The sequence below is a fragment of the Myotis myotis genome, unplaced genomic scaffold (genome assembly GCF_014108235.1).
Source record: "Myotis myotis isolate mMyoMyo1 unplaced genomic scaffold, mMyoMyo1.p scaffold_m19_p_2, whole genome shotgun sequence".
Lineage (NCBI taxonomy): Eukaryota > Metazoa > Chordata > Mammalia > Chiroptera > Vespertilionidae > Myotis > Myotis myotis.
Genome location: NW_023416324.1, coordinates 185,532,244 through 185,553,836, shown reverse-complemented (window position 1 = coordinate 185,553,836; position 21,593 = coordinate 185,532,244). Strand labels below are relative to the sequence as shown.

The window sequence follows — 21,593 nt, the reverse complement described above, 5'->3', positions numbered from 1 at the left end:
ACACAGTGCTGGGCACATAGTGGGTGTTGTATTAAGTGGTAGCTAGATCTATTGTTGGCTCAGGTCCATCACTTATGTCAGGTGGTTCTGAATCTCATGTTGTTATCCTGGGTATCCGTTTGTGCTACATATAAAATTGCTCTTGATCTCTCCTGAGGCCAAGATAGACCCAGGTAAAGTCTCTAACACCCATGATTCCAGCAGTGCTCTTCTGATGGTAAGATCCCCGGCTTTACACGCTTGAGGGTCAACTCATTACTGAGTTGTAAAGAGCACCAACTTACCCCACAGTGCTGCACAAAGTATTTCTGAGTTGAAGCGTTTCTTGTATTTTCTGATTTCTGGTGTGTCGCTATGGGGCCGGATGTTGGTTGGGTTTACGTTGACGACTGAAATCTTTCTGGCTTCATTGAGTTTGGCCTGTTCTTGCCTAAGAAGTTCGCTAGTAAATAGAGCTTTGAGAAAAAGAATCAGGGAAGTCAGTGGCTTCTTCTAAAGTAACCCATGGAGTTATGGAGAAGGGGTTTCAAAACAATGATTTCTTCTTGTTTAGTGTGCATTGTAGCAAAGGCAAAGAAACTCTGAAATATGCATATTTTACATTTTTTAGTAGAATAAAGTATGTCATTCATAGAAGCAGTATTTTTATCCATTAGTCAAATAGGCTATGGTCATCACTTGAGTAGTTTAGGGGATTACTCATAAAATTAAATACATCACCCTCTTGCCCTGCCATATATGCAGGAGGATTTGCTTTTTGAAATTCCACATTGTCAGCTGACGAACTGGCCTAAGTTGAGTCTGATGATTAGTGAGCTGCAGAAGTCTAGAAAGCAAGACTCTCTGGAAAGCAGCCAGACTTTTGCAGTGGGAAGCACACACCTAGAGCTCAACACAACTCCACACGCACTTATCAAGTGTCTACTGCGTGCACAGCATTGTACCCAGAAATTGCTTTTGAGAAACATGTGGTAAGTTTGGAGATCTCTGAGGAACAGCTTTTCCTAGGGCCCCTGGATACCTCTGGGTTCCTACCAGAAGTGAAATAGAAGAAATCAAAGACAAATGCAAAGAAGGAACGAAATTTGTTTTAGGAATCCTAAAAAAATAATTAAAAATAAAGGTCTTCTCTGTAAGATAGGGCCTAAAGAATATATGGCTTAACTATTGAACTAATGATTAATTTTTTTTTTATCAGGCAAGAGCAGAAAGCCTAAAACATCGGGGTTTTCTAGCTTACCCGCAGCTGATGATTCTTCATCTTCTTCGTCTTCATCGGTGGGAGACGTCTGGTATACTCTGGGGTCCACAAAGGGGGTGAAGGATGCTTTAGTGCTGCTCCCCATACCATACTAAACAATAAGCAAGAAGATGAAAAAGAGCAGATAATTAAATACTGCAGCAACAAATGCTAACAATACTTTGCTTGGGCTTCAAAAATAATTATAGATTCTTATCTATCCAGCTGTTCACACTCTAACCCCCTAGTCACAGGCCTGCCTCTCTCTCCAGCTTCTCCTGGTATTGGTTACTCACTAGCCATTGTACCTTTGTTAATTATCAGACTGTAAGAGTTACAGTCAACAAATTACATTTTGGACCCTATTTGGCACCTTAATATCTGGTAAAAGAACTGGTGACAGAGCTTATATCTCCTTTGAGTAAAAGCAATCTCATATTGACCAACTATTCTTAAAGGCTAACACAGTAGGCAATACACTAGGAAAGCATGTCCCCACAGCAGCACAGTTAACCAAAGGGTCTATCTTAGGGACTCAGGGCCCTTTCACACTGGCCTCCTGATGCAGGTGGATTGATGTTGGCTCAAGAAGCCTTAAATCTTTAATGCAGAGACAATTTCATCCAGGAATTGAAGATTTTTCCTTCCTATGACAGTTTTCCCTTAAATGGACCATTATATTCATATATCTTATTTGGGGACTTCATGAAGATACTAGGTTTGCAGCCTACGCACCTTGAGGACTTACTTAAAAAATAAATCTCAAGGGCTTGGAAAGCACCATGAAGACATGAAGTCAGAACTAGACTATGGAACAGTGAACTCAAATATCAGGCTTACATCACGATATTCCATATTAGACTTTTGTAAAAGGAGCTTCACTAACCATCTCCCCATTTTGTCAGTTATCTCCATTCCTTCAACTACATTCACGTTCTTTTAATACCCCAAACAGAGCTGCATTCAACATAAGAAGCACTTCTTTTTTTTGTATAAATGTCTTTTATTACTGCTTAGTTTTTTATTTAAAAATATAAACATCCCAAGACCCCTAAAAACATAAGGAGAAAACCACAAAGATCCCATCTGACTTAATTCAAGATTTCCCCTCCACCTTATAAAATCAAATTCATTCCATCTTTGACAAGGTTGGACTCCCCCTTTCAAATAGAGTCCTTTCACACACATTCTCTCCTTTGATCTTTAGGAGAAGTCTGTGAAGGAGCTGGGGGCAGGTACTAATAATTTCGTTTAGAGCTAGAATGGTGGCAGAATTTGAACCAGGGTCCAACCCCATGGAGTCTTCCTTGGTACCCACAGAGGTGTTCTGGCAGAAAAAATCTGCCCACACTGCATGCTATAATAGGCTGCTGCACTTTCCTATATACTTCTGAGTTCTTTTCCTAAAGGCAAACAAAGCTTATTTACCCTATAACTTTAGAATCCAAAAGGTGCATCATAAGAAATTAGTGTGTGGACAACATAAAACCAATAGTGCACATGCTTTATAATCAGAAGTAGGAAAGGGCCTAAGAGTGACTCACAGGACAGCTCATGAAATATGATCAAGCACTATGAATTCATCTTATTGGTCAACTTGGTCAATGACATCTACGAGTACTACCTAAAACACCGTGCATATTGAGGCTTTTTTCCTGGACTTTTTCCATCTGGGAAAGATAATATCCCATTCCTCCCTTTCTTATGCGATTTGGAGTTTAGAAAGATGAACACTTAGAGAATGTTCTCTATTTATTGATTTTTCTTTTTCATAAATAAATCATTTAGACCTCATCTCATTTAAGTCAAACTTAGTTTGACTAAATTAATGTAAGTGTGAACCTCAACTATTGACCTTGGATTCTCTATCGGCTGAAGTTGCTATCACTGGCTTGGCAGATAGGAGGTCCCAATACTGGTCCCAGCGCTGTCTCAGGTCAGTTATGGGCCTTGGGCAAGGCTCTTCACCTCTATGAGCCTCATCTGTAAAATCAGGTATTGGTCCTGATGATTCCTGAGAACGTTCACTGCTCCGCTTCTATGATTTCCTCTATTTGAGTATATGTGTAAGTAGCTATAGAGTAGAAACCAACCAAACACATTTCTGGGAGCCTGTCAAAGACCTATTCTTGAAGAGAGCAGGGTTTCAGAACCCCTGAAGGAGAACAGAGCTGCTGTGGCTGTTGGCCAGCACCTACTTCAGTCCCGGAGTCCATTTCCTGGGAATGGGTGGAGACACGTCCCAGGCCCTCGGTGGGGGTCCCAGCCGGGGAATGACTTTGCTGCACCAGGTCCGGGAGGTTGATGTGGCCGGCAAAGCCATTGCTGTCACTGTGGCCGGATCGCTTCTTCTCTCCAGATGTCTGAGAGGGCACAACACATGGGGGAGGGGGGGAGGTTAGAGGGGGAGACAAAGGTCACAGAGTGACATCACCCCTCACATAGCACAGGCGTAGTGGTCTCCAAATCGACCCACTGGCGTGTGGAAGATACCACTCAAATGTCTATTCTACCTAAGAAAATAAGAAAGAGGTTAAGCTTTGCTAATGTTTAGTGTATGATTGACCCTGAGGCCTTACGCTGCAGCATGAGGGGCAGTCAGGGGTCACATGGGATGTAGGGGTTCCCTGTAGAAAGGCAGGAATGCTGCAGATAGAGGGGCTAAGTGGGCCCTGCACTTGAAAATATTTGTGTGTGTTCTTGTGCATACACATCAGGTAACTGAATCTGTGGATCATATTACTAGATTATAATGACACAAACTCACAAAACAGATAACATGCCCTAAAGTATCGCTGAAAGGAACCAGCGGGATAATACTAATAATCCATGTACATGTGTACTCCAAGGAAATGCAGAGCTGATACCCAACTCAGGGTTCTTTGTCAGTCACAAAGTCGACAAATGATTAGCCCTGGCTGGAGTGGCTCAGCTGGTTGGGAGTCATCCCAAGCACCGAAAAGTTGTAGGTTCGATTCCTGGTCAGGGTACATGCCCAGGTTGTGGGCTTGAGCCCAGGTGGAAAGTGTGCAAGAGGGAGCTGATTGATGTTTTGCTCTCACATGTATGTTTTTCTCTTTCTCCATCTCCTTTTCCCTCTTTCTGAAAATCAATTAAAATCTTAAAAAAAAAAACAACCTCACAAAGAAAAACACACCCAAATAATTAACCAGATCTGAGAGGAGGTAAAAAAATAAAAATATAAAAGCCATGGTGATGATCCAAAGATTATTTGAAAATACGGATTTATGTCCACTATCACTAATGTCGAATCTCTCAATGAGTAATGATGGTGCCCTGTGATAGCACTCAGTAAAAAAAAAAAAAAAAAAAAAAAAAAAAAGCCAGCATAACTAGTAAAGCATTTGAAATACTGTTTATGGCATCCCTTATTAATGCCTTTAAAAGGTATTTTTAGTGTATACAGTGCAGTAAGGCAGATGTATAATCTTTAAATATATACACTGTATTCTGTGGTGTGCTCTAAAATTTTTACTGAGAGTTGCTTGACCTAGCAAATTGTAAATCACTGCTCAGGAAAGCAAAGCCCTCAAAATCTCAGGGGCAAATATAGGATTGAAAGACAGCTCTGCTCCCTAAAAGCCAGTGCCCACCCCCCTTGTAGGCCTCGCTAGTACTGCGCTATTTAATTTAACATTTATGTGACTAACACATCGAGGGCTCTTAGAGCAGACCTGATTAAGTTATGATTCCCTTCCTTGCCTTTTCTTTCTTTCATGCATTTACCAATATTTTTGAGTGCTTACTAAATGTGGGGCATTTTGCTGAACATGCAGGAATCAGCCAGGAGCAAGGCAGATGCCTTCCCTGCCCTGTTTGGGGCTGGCTGCCATGGGCAAGGGTTCATACTGTTTTTTTGACCACCTCACCGGCCAGGCTTCTCTTCCCAGAACCTGTCCTGTTGTTTTTCTTTTTGTTGTTGTTTTTGTAAACATATATTTATTGATTTCGGAGAGGAAAGGAGAGGGTGAGAGAGATAGAAACATCAATGATGAGAGACAATCATTGATCGGCTTCCTCCTGCATGCCCCCTATCGGGGATCGAGCCCATAACTTGGACATGTGCCCCGACCTGAACCATAGAATTGAACCATGACCTTCTGGCTCATAGATTGAAGCTCAACCACTGAGCCTGCCAGCCAGCCCTGTCCTGTTTTTGCAATTATAGCTCTGCACCTGCCTCTGGCTGGAAGGGAAAGGGTGCATTTTTTTTTTTTTTGCAAGATAAAACAGACTCCCAAGTTCCTGAAGGGGTGCATGTAACCGATGTTACCAGGAAGCTTGAGAAGTAACTGAAAACTTCAGTGCCCTCTATGTTTCTTGGCAACATGCTCCTGATCTCTAAAGTGGCCCAGAGAGAGGCATTTTCTGGATTCATTTTGCCACAGAGCTCATCTACACATTCCATCTTCTAAATGACATTTTGGGGATTTCGTACTCATTTCTCTTATTGTCGTTGCTCTCATGTGTACTGGGCAGCTTTTCCATTTCCCTAATTTCTGTTCAAATACTGAAAAACTTTTTAACATTTTCCCCAACTTTCCAGTAGCATAAATCACACGTGATCTCTTTAGAGTTTTGTAGTCTCTCTTCTCTCAGCAGCATTCTGCCTCAAGCCAAAAACTGATGCAGACAAACTGGTTCTCAAAGACCTGAAAGGTTCATGAGGGGAAATGGCCCAGACAGTGAAAAGTTGAAAGAATCCAGCAATGACCCAGGAATCTCTCTCCACTTCTGAGTTGTCACCTTTTTGTTCATTCAACCAGCACCTTCTTAGAATGAAATACCTTCTGTGTGCCAGGCATTCTCCTGGGAACACAAAAATAAGTAAACAACAGCCTTGCCCTCTAGGATGTTATTAACAGAACCTCCCAAATCTCTATAATCCTCGTGACTTCACTACTCCCATGGGGTGGACACTAAGAGGTCCCAACATGCACCTGGGACCATGCTAAACACTTCGTGTTTATATCCTCACACGAACACCATGCATTAGCTCCCCATTGGACAGGGGCAAAACTTCAGTGTAAAAAATTCAATTAACTTTCCCCGAGTGACACAGGTTTGTAAGTGGTGAAATCAGGGTTTGAGTCAAGGCTGTCTGTTGACAGAGCCCAGGTGTCCTGGGAGGCTGCTGTACAAAGTGGTTCTGCTCTCAGCCATAGCTGGCTGGACCAGGATTGCACACCTGAGCCAAGCAGATTGCCACTGGAATGTACTATTGGGCCTGAGAGATACTGGCCAGTCTCCGCTGGGCAGCTGGACTGGGATGTGGTGAATATCTTGCAATGGGGGGTTGGTGGGGGGTTGAGAGCAGGTGCATGCGGAGGAAGAGAAAGCTGGTCTATATATATAGAGAGAACAAAGGAGAAATGTGGCGGAAACAGTGACAGAGCCAGAGATGTGCACATGGGAAGCTGCCCGAGCTCCTGATCACTTCTTAGCATCTGCAAAACCCTGCACAGGGTCCCAACTCACTCTCCGCCTTTGGTGTCCTTCTATGAAATACTATGACTCTTTATTCTTCACCTCTGATACCTACCCCACTGTTTTTTCTCAAGCTGCTGTATGTGGGTTCTTTTTCCTATGACTTGAAACCAATAGAGGCTTCATGAAGATAAGCTAGTGTTCTGGTTCAGTGGGGTGAACAGACCTTGGAGAGACACCGGCTGGTCAGGAAGGAAGGTGCTATGCACAGAGGCCCATGGAGTCCCAGGAGAGGCTTCCAGGAGAAAGGAAAGGTTGAGCCAGGCCCACATGGGCTGCTGGTGAAGAGTGGGCAGCAGTAGGGAAGGGAGGACAGCTCTTCCAGCAGATGGACCCCATGGACAAAGTGGCAGACGATAGCTGGGGTGGTATGTTCCAGGACTAGAGTAAAGAAAGGTCCAGTGGGGCTGGAGGGTGGGGAAAGTAGACACACCGAGGTGGGGCATGCACTACAAGGCAAATGTGTGCATCACAAGATCATGGGTAGCAGAGAGAGTATGTTCCAGAAGGTCCGCTCCTATAAGAATGACAAATGGAGCAAGTCCTCGATGTTCATCTTAGGGACTGAACGAATAGCACCCAATAAACTAAGTTCTTATTTCCCTTTTCTTTCTTTTTCTTACTTATTGTCAGGAACATACTTTAATTTGCATTTATTTTAAAAAAATACATGTACTTTTTAATGGATTTCAACTCAAAGCTTGTTATTTTAAAAGTCCACACTTGGGAACAGTAGAGTTTAAAAACTGAGAGGATAAAAAGATTTGGGAGCCCTCGACAGATCAAATTCTTAGAAGACACTGGTGAACGCTATTTTCAAAGTGATTGACTGTGGCCAGAGCATATTGGAGTGCCTGAAATAATATGCAGCCATTCCGATGTGGCTGCCAGCTGAACTGAAAACGTGGCTCCAGATACCTCCTTCAAGGTATTGGCTCGGTTGTAAAGATTCAGGCAACTTTTAAACCACGTTAGAAATCGGGGTTCCTTTTATTTGGAGTCAGGGAGTAACTCACTCCAGAACATTTTTCTCTCATGTTTTCCCAGGTGATAGAAGCCCTCCATACGCCTGTAGAAATGGCCCATTCACCACACTGGGAGATCTATATGTCAGCACTGTCCAATGGCTTCCGCAGCCAGGTTCATTTCAGGCTGACCGGAGGGGACTCTTCAGCCTACTTAAAAGATTTGGCAAGGCTGGGAACTAAAGTTCTAACAAGCTGCATTGTGCACTACTCTCCCAGTTTTAGCCCTACTGCCAATTATTCCTTCAAAGGCTTCATTCATCTCAAAACTAGAGTTCCTTTCTCTCTTACAAAAGTGAGGACCCCCCCCCCCCCCCAGCGCCTCCTGTGAGGGCTTCCCCATCTGTCCTGGCTGAGCAAGAAGGACGGGTGGTGAATATTTATGTTTCAGAGGAAGGAGTGGGGAGTAAGAACACATAACAGGAGAGCTCAACTCTATAGAGAGAATGAAATAAAATAAAATAGTTAATATGTAATGAATGCTTACATCTGAACTCATTTAATCCTCCCAATCATGTTATGAGTCATAGACTATTACTTATGAAAATTAACAGATGATGAAACAGATGCAGGGGAGAGGTCAAGTAGCTTTTGCCCAATGTCATCAGCCATTACTTCCCTTGCAAGTAAAGACCTGCTGTCAAGCCTGCATGATGATGACGATGTGAAAAAGAAGAAAATAGGGATTATAATTTGTCAAGGCCTTTCTTGGTTAGCACAGATACAATGGGGAGGTTCTGCATGGTGGAGGGACAGGTGAAAGGGAACATGTGCTCTCCCCCCACTCTCCCCTGCCCCAAACAAAATGATGTTTCCAGAGTTAAAGAAAAAGTCACTCAAAGTGATAAGATGCGTTAAAAAAAATCCTCATTTGAGGATATGTTTTTATTGATTTTCAGAGAGAGAGGAAGGAAGAGAGAAACATCAGTGTGAAGAGAAACAGATCAGTTGCCTCCAGTATGCACACTGACTGGGGATAGTACCTGCAACCCAGGTATGAGCCTTGACCAGGAATTGAACCCACAATCTTTTGTTGTCTGGGATGATACTCCAATCAACTTAGCCACCAGGCCACGGCGCTGAGGTGCATTTTTAAGGTACAGTGCATATTTTTTTGTTCTTTCACCAATATAGCCAAATAGTCTTTTTAATGTTGATTTAACCAGATAAGATAAGGTCACCATTTCTTGGAACTACTGAGCATTTTCTACATTAAAATCCAGAAGGATAAAACCATGGGAGGAGAAGGCAAAAGAAGGCCATGGGATGCTGTTCAGAGAGACCATTCTTTCCTATTTTTCTGAGGGAGGAAATATCTATGTTTGCCAGTTTTATATCCTTGGGCTTACATTTTATATTCCAATTTGCATAAATCCTACCAAAGAATTTGGGCTCATGCAATTAAGTCACACTATGAAAGCTTAGAAGGATACAGAAAAGAAGGTGGTGGACAATTAAAATCACCCAACCATTTAGAAGCCCAACACCCCCCACCCCCTCCGACACACACACACACACACACACACACACACACACACACACTCACTCACACACACACACACAAAACACATGCCGGGAGCATTCTCTGTGAAGTGCTAATATAAACACCACTTAAGGAATGCACTTCCCCTGCACAGTTTTCATACCAGCTCACCTCTCTTATCATCAAGGTTCCTTCTCTTGAAATACTGCTGCTGAAAGTGTCCGCGTGAGAGGTCTCCAGCCCGTGCGTGCCGACCATTCCCACACTGTACTGCTCCGTGCCCCCGGGAGCTCCTGTGGGTCTGAGATGGAAAAGGACAATATTCACGATGATGCATGCTTCAGGGACGCCTGTTTCCTCCATGTTCATTTTCTAAAAATTATGGTAAGATTTACACACCCTAAACTTTAGCATTCTAACCATTTTTAAGTATCCAGTCCACTGGCCTTCGGTACAGTCCATATTTGTTTTTAACGCTGCACTGATGTCTGCACTGGTGTCCCACTTCAGCAGCTTCCCCTCTCGACCTGGTTTCCACCCAGCAGCCAGAGGGAGGGACCAGACACCCTGACCTGTGTGTTTGCACATGCTGTTCCCTCTGCCTGGAAAGCTGTCTCGCACCCTGGCTCGTGGCTGGTTGCCTCTCATTGGTCTGATTTCATCTTAAATGATACTTTGGCTGAGAAACCTTTTCTCACCAACTACCTGTCTTATCCAACCCTTACCCTTTTCCCTCCATTCTTATCCCAATCAGTAATTCTTTCTTTTTTTTTAAGAATATATTTTATTGATTTTTTACAGAGAGGAAGAGAGAGAGAGAGAGAGAGTTAGAAACATCGATGAGAGAGAAACATCGATCAGCTGCTTCCTGCACATCGCCTACTGGGGATGTGCCAGCAACCAAGGCACATGCCCTTGATCCGAATTGAACCTGGGACCTTTCCGTCCAAAGGCCAACACTCTATCCACTGAGCCAAACTGGCCAGGGTGGTAATTCTTTCTTTTCGACTCTCTTGTAACTTTCTCCTTGTCTCTCCTTGGAACATATGCTTATGAGGACAGAATCTTTGTCTCTTTGCTCATTATTGTATACCCAGCACAGAGTTTAGCACAGAATAGAAGTGCAAAAATCAATTGTTTGAAAAACGGGTTTTATACCAGTTATAAATAAGACATTTCAATTAAGGGCATCCGTTAACGAGGCTGTTGAACTCAAACAGTATTCAGTACTTTTTAATTAAAAATATTTTTATTGATTTCAGAGAGAGGAAGGGAGAGGGAGGGAGAGATAGAAACATCAATGATAAGAGAGAATCATTGATTGGCTGCCTCCTGCACGCCCTGTCCTGGGGATCGAGGTCGCAACCCGGGCACATGCCCTGACTGGGAATTGAACCAGGGACCTCCTGGTTCATGGGTCAACTCAACCGCTGAGCCACACCAGCTGGGCAGTAGTCAGTACTTTTTTAAACCTGTGTAATCGCCCCACACTGTGGCATATTTGTTTCCAGTTTGTTTCTTGCTCTAGAGTTTAGATATAATGGATGAGGTAGCAGGATCTCAACACGGGCCCTGAGAGTGGAGGCCGACGCGTTCTGTGTGTTCTGTGTGCAGACCACAGCACCAAGGAAACAGCACAAGGAAGCAGCATCAGCAGGGGCACGGGTCATCTGTGGGGCTTCTGTTTTCAGAATCGACTGGATCGACTGCTGTCCTACTGCCGCAGCTGCCTCTCTTTGAAAGTGGGCTTTTAAAAACAGGGAAATTATCAACATTTGTTTCTCTCATTAGGTGTATTAACCACACCTTTTACCATTTTGTTCTTTTAACTGTTTCTTAAAAATTTTAAAAACATCTCTGGTTTCTTGGATCCTAGCAAAGTCCAGTCCAAGCATTTGAGGACATATTCAATCCAAGACGCAAGAAACACTACAGACTCAGGACATACCGGCACAGAAGAGACATCTGTCAAGGATTTTTATCTAAACAGAGGTGAAAAGGTAAGTCCAGACTCTCCCCCCCCGCCCCCCCCCAAAAAATGTATAGAAGACACTTACTTCAAAAGGACTAAACTGGAGCAGTGAATGAAATGATCTAAATATGAGCTAGAACTGATAAGTTTGGGAAGAAAGTCCAAAGAAGCATTTTTAATATTTCATCCCCAGCAAGGAGCTATTAATAGCATTACAGAGACATAGAAAAAGAAATTGCTGCAATTGCCCTAGCTGGTTTGGCTCAGTGGATAGAGCATCAGCCTATGGACGGAAGGGTCCCAGGTTTGATTCCGGTCAAGGGCACCTACCTTGATTACAGGCTCCTCCCTGACCTGGACCCTGGTTGGGGCTCCTGCATGAGGCAACCAATCAGTGTGTTTCTCTCACATCGATGTTTCTCTGTCTTTCCCACACTCTCTTCCACACTCCCTAAAAAAATCAGTGGAAAAATATCCTCAGGAATTCCTGACTTATTGCTAGATCAGTAGTAAATCAGACTAGTTCTCAAACCTAGGATTTCTTCCCTCATTTTTTAGCTCGCAAATTCAACAGTCACTCTGATGGTTATGGTGTTTGGCCTCTTGCCAGTGGTTACTAATCACTCCACTCCATCCGTCCCTCTCTTCTAACTCTTGAGGGGCACCTTTTCCCTGGTTTTCCTTTTGCTTTTCATTCTCTACTTCCTTCATGAGGTCTTCATAGATGCTACTGGTACCCAGGATTCTGCTTCACTCTACATAACCTTTGGGAGTGCTCCCATCACAACCACTATAGCCATCACCTGTGTGTGACATAATCCTAAATTAATGCATCTGATCTTGTCACTCAGAAACTCATTTCTTCAACTTCCTGTTGGATATTTCCCCCTGGGTGTTCATAGGTTTCTCCAACTCAACATGCTCCAACTAAAACTGTCATCTTCCCTCCTAAACTAGTGCTTCCTCCCAGGAACTGACCTCAGTTAGTGGCATCACAGGCCATCTAGTTATCCAAGATAGACACGGAAACTCCGCAGCCCTACTAGAATGCTTTCTCTCATCTACCCCTCACATCAATGTAGAGCCTGCCAATTCTACCTCCTAAGCATGCCTCAAATATTTTATGTCCATTCTGTCGCTGTTCCTTTTAGGTCTGCTTCCTCTTTACCTGAACAACAGTCTTCTTTTTTTTTTTAAAATATATTTTATTGATTTTTTACAGAGAGGAAAGGAGAGGGATAGAGAGTTAGAAACATCGATGAGAGAGAAACATTGATCAGCTGCTTCCTGCACACCTCCTACTGGGGATGTGCCCGCAACCAAGGTACATGCCCTTGACCGGAATCGAACCTGGGACCCTTCAGTCCGCAGGCCGATGCTCTATCCACTGAGCCAAACCGGTCAGGGCAACAATAGTCTTCTTGATGGCCACTCTCTAGTCCTGTCTCCTCATATCCATTCCTCACAGCTGAGGTCTCTAAACGCCTAATCTGACCGTGTCATTCTTCTGCTTTCAACCTTTAGCAGCTCCCCATCGACTACAGGATAAACTTACAAGTTCTTCCTGTGGCTTATAGGCTCTCCATGACCTGATCCTCACCTATCACTCTAGCCTTAATTTTTCTCCAAAATATGCCCTCCATTTCTAGCTCTAACAACATATAAGTTCACAAGTCATGTTGACAATATGTACCTTTAATGTGATGTGATAAAAATGACATGTTACCTCTGTTATCTTCCTCCCCCAAACCACAGCCTTTGTGGAATCATGAGAACAGCATCTGACTAATTCCAATAGAGGGGCATTCTATCCTATACCTAATCAGTACTCCTCAAAATTGCCAAGTTCATCACAAACAAGGGAAGTCTGAGAAACTGTCACTGCCAAGAGCAGTCGAAGGAGACATGACAACTAAATTACTAAGGGAAATGTATCCTCGATGGAATTCTGGAGCAGAAAAGAGTCATTTGGTAAAAAGTAAAAAATTCTTAATAAACTATGGACTTCAGTGATTGTATCAATATTGGCTCATTAATTGTAACATATGCCCCTAATAATGTTTTATGCTAATAATAGGGAATACTGTGCAGGGGTGTGTGTGTGTGGGGGGGAATAACATGGGAACTCTGTATTATTTGCAAAATCTTTCTGTAAATCTAAAACTTAAAAAACTTATTAATAATAAAAGAATGTTAAAAAGGCAATGATTAAAAAACTAAGGCTAAAATAACCATAACATTTTATAATTAAATAATCCTTTATTGCAAAAATTATTTTTCTGATATAGAGTCTGGGTAGGAAAAACTAATTGTCCAAATTCCTATAAACTGTAAAAAACAAAACACCTCACTGATTAGGAGAAAATTATAGGAAATTTACTGGAATGAGGCCACAGGTTTGGAACAATAATTTCCTCTAATTGGATTTGTCAAAGTGTTCCTGCAGGGATTGATTTAATTCAATTCAATACACATTTATTGAACACCTGCTATATGAAAGGCCCTTGGTAAATATAAAAGCTGAAGAAAACACGGTTTATGAAACTAAAGAGGTTAGCATCCAGAAGAGCATGAACACATAACGCAAATATTCAAATAAAAGGCAGGATGCGTGAGAATGAAATCAAAGAGAGAGGCCATTTCGAGAAGAGAAACAACACTGGCAGCACGCAAGGCATTTGTAAGGACCAAGGAAGTTAGTGTGGCTGGAGCATATGCTGCGGCAATCATGGCCCCAGGGACAGAAAGGGTTGAGGGCAGTAGGGATACAGCATGACCGAAGCCCAGCTACCACACACTAAGAGGACAGAGCCTGAACAATGGATGGAAAGGCAGAGGGGCCTGCAGGCCCAGGTGGACGATGGGGTGAGGACCATGGCTTTGTGGCTTTCATTGTCCAGAATGCATTTGGTGACGCTGTACAAACTTCAGTGACTATGGAAGCAGCAGATGTCTCTACTGACCCAGCCCCTGCCTCACATGTACTGTTCTGATACAGAAGGATGATTCTCTGACTTGCTTGATATGATGCAAGTCAATCTACAGGCCTTTCCTTCCATCCTCCTATTCTATAAAGCTTTTATCATAAAAATAGCACATGCTCATCATAAATTTGGGGATATGCATAAAATAAAAAGCCCTTAGAGTTGTATAATCCAGAGGGGATTGCTGTTATAGTTTTGCTCTATTTCCCTCCATTCATTTTTCTATGCTTGAGTCACTGGGAAATAGTGCAATCCATTAGTTAAGTTAGGGAAGATAATCTTAGTTATATGTACTCTTATAGGTTATACTTTGTGCTATAAATATGAAACCAGCACTGCACACAGAAAAGAGTGTTTGGTTTTTAAGCCTCCTGCACATCAGGATCTGCAGTTGCTTGTCTGAATGGCTGTGCTACATTTCTGAGAAGCTATTTTGTATCCGCTTCATGGTAGTGACCTATGTTGCAATATATTTTTATTTCTGCTCTAAAAATATATAGCACAAAAGGTAAAGGTTTACCTTAACAATAGAAAATGAAAGTGATAAGAATGTATATAAGAAGCACTCGAACTCTAAAATGCCCTTTTCCTAAAGAAGCAATTGTTTTATAATGGATTTTTTAATATGAGAAGTTTTTAAGGCATGCAACTATCCTGCTGTAGCAGAATAGACTGTATATATTTTATACTCACAAAAATTGCATATATTTACCAAATTGGAATACATACACACATTTGTATCCTGCGTTTTCCTCTGAGCATGTCTCATTTACAATTTAATACTTTAAATATTCTTTAATGGGTGATCATTTCAATCTGTCTAAAATTTACCAATTCTCCAAGAGCCACGGCAGGTTTTGCCTCAAGTCTAACCATTCGAGGATAGTCTGTTTATTATTTCTCAGGATAATAGACCCTCTGGATTGTTTTATTTTTTATTTATTTTTTTTAAAAAATATTTTCATTGATTTCAGAGAGGAAGGGAGAAGGAGAGAGAGAGAGATAGAAACATCAATGATGAGAGAGAATCATTGATTGGCTGCCTCCTGCATGCCCCCTACTGGGGATCGAGCCCACAACCCAGGCATGTGCCCCCGACCGGAATCAAACCTGCGACCCTTCAGTCCGCAGGCTGACGCTCTATCCACTGAGCTAAGCTGGCTAGGGCATGTTTTAGCAGACTGTACTCTGTTTCCTTTCCAAATCATCTTGCTGAAATGATTTCTCTCACGTCACTCCCAAGCTCAGGACACCTTTGACAGTTCCCCAATAGCTACATGCTCAGGTGCACATTCTTGTTCTGGTCTCACCAGTCCAGACTTCCCTCCTCATATACCTCACATTCCCTTTCAACTCAACCTTCTGGGCCTTTACTTCAACTGCCTCCCCCCAATTCTAACATTACCCCATGTCCTTTTCTATCTCGATGACAGCGATGTGTGTACACGTCTTTCCTCTGGACTAGGCTGTAAACCCGTTGAAGCCTGGACTTGCAATTTCAGTTTAACAAAATTAAATGTAAACCAAAGTCACTGAAGACCAACTTCATTCCAGTTGCCATGCGTGGTGTTAAGAGTAGAGAGAGGAATAAGGCACCATCTTCATCCTCAGGGACCTCACAGGGACCCAACATGCACTCAATATCCCAATTGGAAGCACTACATGAAACTTCAGGAATATACTCGAGGGACAGGGGCAGCTCAGAGGGGGCGGGCCTCACTGGTGTACGCTGGGCTGTGTCTAGGTGATTCCTAAAGGGCTGAAGGGTGCCAGACGGCAGAGTGGAAGTGTAGCATGGTCCACACGGGCAATTCCAGAAAGGCGGGTGTTTCTGTAACCGGGGAAGAGATAGACTAACAGCCTTGCAAAATAGGACAGGAGGCTTAAAAACCAAATGCAAGTTAACATCCCTTCCAAGGCTGCCTTTGGTCATTCTACCAAATATTGATTTCACCCTGAAATTTTCCATGTGTAATTTTGTCTCTTTCTAACTAGAATCTAAACTTTTGGAGGGCAGAATTCAAAATGCAAGAATATGCACTTCCTGAATGTCTCTCAAAGCCCTCAGTATGTTGTCTAATACACAGCGAAAGTCTCACCAACCTTTCAGATTCATTACCTGCCCTCAACCTGATAGTTGTACACTCAGGGCTTAAAGGGAATTCGAAACATCTGTGAGAAGAACTAACCAATGCTGAGTCGAGACAGAAACTGAGAAGACCAGCATATTTTGCAGGAATGTTCTGGATTAGTGATTTTGCCTCTTACAACAATTTTATTTGCTGTTAAAAAAACACTTTAATGAAATTTGTTTCAAAATGTCATCTTTTTGCATATTTATAGTTGTTAATAACTGGGTAATCAACAGTAAAATAACAAGAATGGATTTCTTCCGTGATGGTAATTGGATTTGCCTCTCAGAATTGCTTGTATGTGATGATCATTAATCAGTGGAAGACATTCCCTGTGGACTGGCCAGCCCTGTGTCTCCAATCCCTGCTGGAGAGGACAGTAATTTATAGCCTGAAATGGTATCTTCTCTATAGGGAGTGAGTGTGGTGTGATGACTAATCCTAGTAGCTGAGCCAAAGAAATGGAGGTGAATGAGGAGTGAAGTTGGAAAGTCAGCATCACTCTATCAAAGTTACAGCAAACAAGAGCAACAGCTTCTATGTTTCTTTGGGGAGGAAGTGAGAGATGCATGTGAGTGGGACTGTATGAATATGTTTGTTTGAACTGGGGAAGCAAATAGGGAAGAGGAGGGGTTCTGTCATAATATCTTGTCTCATAAGAAAAAGAAGTCAGCCTCCACTTCACTGAAAAACATAAAAGAGTAAAGGTATACATACTAAGGGAATTATAGGCAGGTATAAATATAGATACAAATATCCAAAAAGAAGACTGCAAAGAGGCTGACAGAATGTATGTGGTGATGTCACAGGTCACAGAAAAAAGGATCACATAAACGAGAGAATGAAGACGATGAAACAGAGAATCTTGATGGACAGATTTAAGTCAGACACTCAGAAGTTTCCTGCAGGATTATCTGATTCCTGATTCTTTTTTGGGATGCTACGCCACACTGCCACATGCATTCCTCCTTATTTAGTGGTGATGAAACAGGTCTCAGGTTGTTCATTTTAACCCTGAAATGCCATGGCCCATAATTTCACTCTTCCAGTTCCAGGGGGACAGGTACGTGTCAACAGTCTGCCTGGCAATATCATTTGCCCTGGAAATGACAAGAACCAAGAAAGCATCACCAAAGAGACAGCCCAGCAATGGAACCTGGATAAAGAACATGCCGTCCCAGAAACACCATGTATTCTAAGTGACTGTGTCCAGGAAGAGAGACAGTCATAGAACTATGCTCTAATGAAAAGATGAATCCCCAAAGCTGATTGATCCTGCCAGAGGCTCATAAAAACTCTTACATTTAATTCATATTTCTCATCCTTTCATGTTGGAGACCTAGCCCTCCCCGGCCCACATGTAAAAAGCTGTCCTCTTACATCAGTCTGGGTATGTCGCTGACAGCCACCGTCCCGTCATGGGTCTCGCTCTCCCCATCTTCCTCCTCTTCATCACTACTTTCCGACTCCTCGCTGGAGGAGGAGTAATCAGTCACTTTCTTCAGCGGGCGGTTGGTTTCTTCAATCCGGAGTTCTCGTAATTCTTTGGCTAACGCCGTCAGGTCCTACAAGAGAAAAGTTTGTTCAGCATATATGAATTTTAGATACGACCAAAGTGACATTTCTCAATAAGTCAGTGATCCAGCATAAGCAACAAGAAAAAAAGCTCTCGATAGAATTGTTACAAACATAGTTACTGCATGGAACTAGGAAAACAATGTTTGTAGCATGTAGAAACTAGAAAAGATGAAATAAATTTAAACTTTGTTCAAAACCAATTGCTAGACTGAGATTTTTCAAATCTGAATACAATGGTGTATATATGTGTATATGTGTTGTGTGTGTACACATATATACAAACACTGGGTCCTCGTTTTATTTTGGGAAGGTGAAGTTGGTCACCCTCAGGTTACTGGGAAAATGCATGGGATTAGAAATTGTTCCCCAGTGTGGTAGGACTCCTGCCCAAGCCACGGTCATGGCCTTCCCCCTCTTATGATGGCTACTGTACCAAAATCTAGCATCAGTCACAGAACAGAGCAATTCCCAAGATTCCAGCTACAACAATGACTCATCTGGTGTGTCATCATTCCCCGGAGAGCGGAGGCACACATCAAGTAATGGCCCAACCAACCCAAAGCCCAGTGCCACTGACATTTATAGCCACGGAGCCGAATTAATCAAGAAGAACGACAACAAAAAAAGGAGTTCTCTTCCAGGATTATAGGTGTTTCATTATCTTTTGGTTTAAGTTGCAGTCACCTGGCAGAAACCCTGGCAAGGACTACTGAAATGAATGTGCAAACACCAAAAGGAAGAGATCATTTTTTCAGTTTTCCATGAGTATGATGAAACCTCTAGCCTGATGGATGTGATGATGTGGTATTTAATCACCAGGCATATTGCAGGCAGTGTGCTGAATATCTGACCACCTTTCTATTTTACATGCTTTCCGAGCAATGCAGAGGGAAGCAGTTCTGCAGAAGCATGGCCACTCTAATTTGCATGGGTTAAACTGCCCTTGGCATACAGCATGCAAATGAGGAAAAAGCAATTTGACATCAGTCTTACCATTTCTCCCTATATTAGTGACCCATGTGGGAATCAGAACATTCAGTGAGAGACAGGGCATTAGGGAGAGAGAAACTCATTGAAAGATACTAAATCCCAGTTTTCTTTTGGCCATATTCTCTCTTTATTTCAATCCAGAAATGTATTTGTTTGATTCACCTGATGTAGGACTATGGCAATGTTAATGATCTAAATGACATTTTGATAATCTATTCTAATTGGTTAGACAAAATGTGATTAATGTATATAATTAAATTATAATTTAAAATATGTATTTTTTAAAGAAGACAACAGAGTGTCATGTTTCCTTATTGTCGCCTATATGCCAAGCATTGGTTAAGACCAGGAAAGGGAATGCTAGGCATTTTATTTGGTCTAGAATTTAGGAAGTTCAAGGTGCTAAGTGGAGTTGTTTCTTTCTAATTTCATAGAAACCAAAGGGAAAGCAATAATGACTTTTAAATTTGTCCTAAATTTGCTTGAATTGAAGTCCTTGGAAAAGAGAAGCCTTTGAAAATTCAAATTGTGCTCTCTGCGTTTTTACACATGTGTACAGATTAGGTACATACACACATGGCCTCGGTTTCAGTATCTCTGCCCCATTAATGAAAATGAAAATAGAATTGGTACATATTAAAAGGTGTTTGAAGGTAATGTATACCATTAAAGAAGAGGGAAATTATCACACAGAATTTTATGCAAATTTATTTCTGGTTTCTTTGGCACTAGGCCAAAATAGAAAAAACTAATACTCGAATTTTACCTTTTTACTTCTTATTTCCTCTTTTTTTCTCTCTTATTTCCTCTTGACAACTGTTTATCTTTATCAAAATAAGAACAAAATGAAGGGTATGCTATACTTAAGTGCAGTGGGGAAATATAATTTAGATATTTGTTAAGGCTATGAATGAAAAAGGATATTATTATCCTCCAAACCACTAAAATAATAGCAAATTGGATAAATTTATTTTGTATTTTGTCTTCAGCATGTTAGGATCATGTTTAAGTCTCATCAAACAATATAACTAGCATTGAAAATGTTACTGGTCATTAAAAATACATTTTATTATGATTTAAAGAGAGAATATGGTTTAAAATAGTTTATTTCTAATGTTAATAATTCTGAGTAAAATATAATAATATTAACTATGATTTACTTAAATAAATAATAAACTTTTCCCATGGGTTGATTTTCCCATCTCTGACACTTCAAAACAAGACAAAGGAGATTAAAAAAATATTAGAAGTATTTAGCTGGTCCGAAGTCCATTGATTTAAAGAAACGCTCACTTGTTAAAATGACCTAAACTTCTACAAAGACTGTATTTAGGAACACTTTAAAGTTCTGACCTACTTTATAATTTTGCTTTTAATTAGATATTTTTTGCTTCTGCGTTATTAAAAAGCTATCTTTACTGAAACATTAAAAATAATTGCAAATTCCTTTTAAGTTTAATTGGTAACTGCGTGAAGGGTGAGGCATATATGAAAAGCTGTAGGTAACAACAATGAGTAACTCAAAAGTAATAACTCCAGTAAAAAAAAAAAATTAATCTTCTATTGCCAGTAGTCTGTGTGTTTAGCTGAAGTTTTGTTTCTTATCCATTTGGGAAGAACTTACAATAGCAAAGTTGTAAGAAACAGACATGATCTAACACTGACACCACTGGGTTCAGAACCATTTTCATACATTTTATTTTCTGACAATATCAATTTTCTCCATATAATGAGTTTTTGTGGTAATTTATTGCTTTGCTGTCTCAAGCCTGGAGCTAAAAAGTATTAAAAAAAAAGGAGGGGGGAGTACTATTTAGCCTGGAAATATCTGAGAATGTGTAACTATAAAAGAAATACGGCAAAACTGTAAGATTTTTTTGATTACAGAGTAAATGTGAGGATAGTTAAGAGGCTCTTTTTAAAATATATTTCATTGATTTTTTATAGAGAGGAAGGGAGAGGGATAGAGAGTCAGAAACATCAATGAGAGAGAAGCATTGATCAGGTGCCTCCTGCACACCCCCCACTGGGGATGTGCCAGCAACCAAGGTACATGCCCTTGACTGGAATCGAACCTGGGACCCTTCAGTCCGCAGGCTGATGCTCTAGCCACTGAGCCAAAGCAGTCAGGGCCTCTTTTTTTTTTTTTTTAAATATATTTTATTGATTTTTACAGAGAGGAAGGGAGAGGGATAGAGAGTTAGAAATATCAGTGGGAGAGAAACATCGATCAGCTGCCTCCTGCACACCTCCCACTGGGGATGTGCCCGCAACCAAGGTACATGCCCTTGACCGTAATTGAACCTGGGGCCTTTCAGTCCGCAGGCCGACGCTCTATCCATTGAGCCAAACCAGTTAGGGCTAGTTAAGAGGCTCTTACCTAACACTTTCCTTACTTTTTAGAATCAACTTGATATAATTTATTCCAAAAAGCTTATTTAATCTGATAATTAAACTTTACCTAAAATGAAGCTCTTTTAAGAAATAATATAGTTTATTCAAATTTTAGTTCAATTTTTTGAATGATTAAAATAATAGTTAAAGTTTTAAAGCTGGTCTTTTTAAAAAATATTAAATAATTTTTTATTGCTCAAGTTTTGTCCAAACTGGATGTGCTCTGGAATTTTTCAGATTCCTACATTCTAATGAAAAACTAGTGATAAAGCCGGTGTTTGCTTGCA

At 41.4% G+C, this 21,593-nt stretch overlaps 1 protein-coding gene across 14 annotated transcripts in view; it reads right to left on the bottom strand.

The window, feature by feature from the left end:
• Nucleotides 1–21,593, bottom strand: part of TNIK (TRAF2 and NCK interacting kinase) — a 345,621-nt gene that overhangs the window by 17,593 nt on the left and 306,435 nt on the right. For 8 of the 14 annotated variants that reach the window (XM_036350976.1, XM_036350978.1, XM_036350982.1 and 5 more), the window contains 5 exons: nucleotides 17,725–17,909; nucleotides 9,428–9,557; nucleotides 3,439–3,603; nucleotides 1,241–1,352; nucleotides 285–455 (listed from right to left, as the gene is read on the bottom strand). In XM_036350976.1, the coding sequence (XP_036206869.1) occupies nucleotides 285–455; nucleotides 1,241–1,352; nucleotides 3,439–3,603; nucleotides 9,428–9,557; nucleotides 17,725–17,909 (763 nt within the window). Of the gene's footprint in view, nucleotides 1–284; nucleotides 456–944; nucleotides 1,032–1,240; nucleotides 1,353–3,438; nucleotides 3,604–9,427; nucleotides 9,558–17,724; nucleotides 17,910–21,593 lie in introns of all 14 variants that reach the window. The other 6 variants (XM_036350973.1, XM_036350974.1, XM_036350979.1 and 3 more) reach the window with 1 other exon arrangement.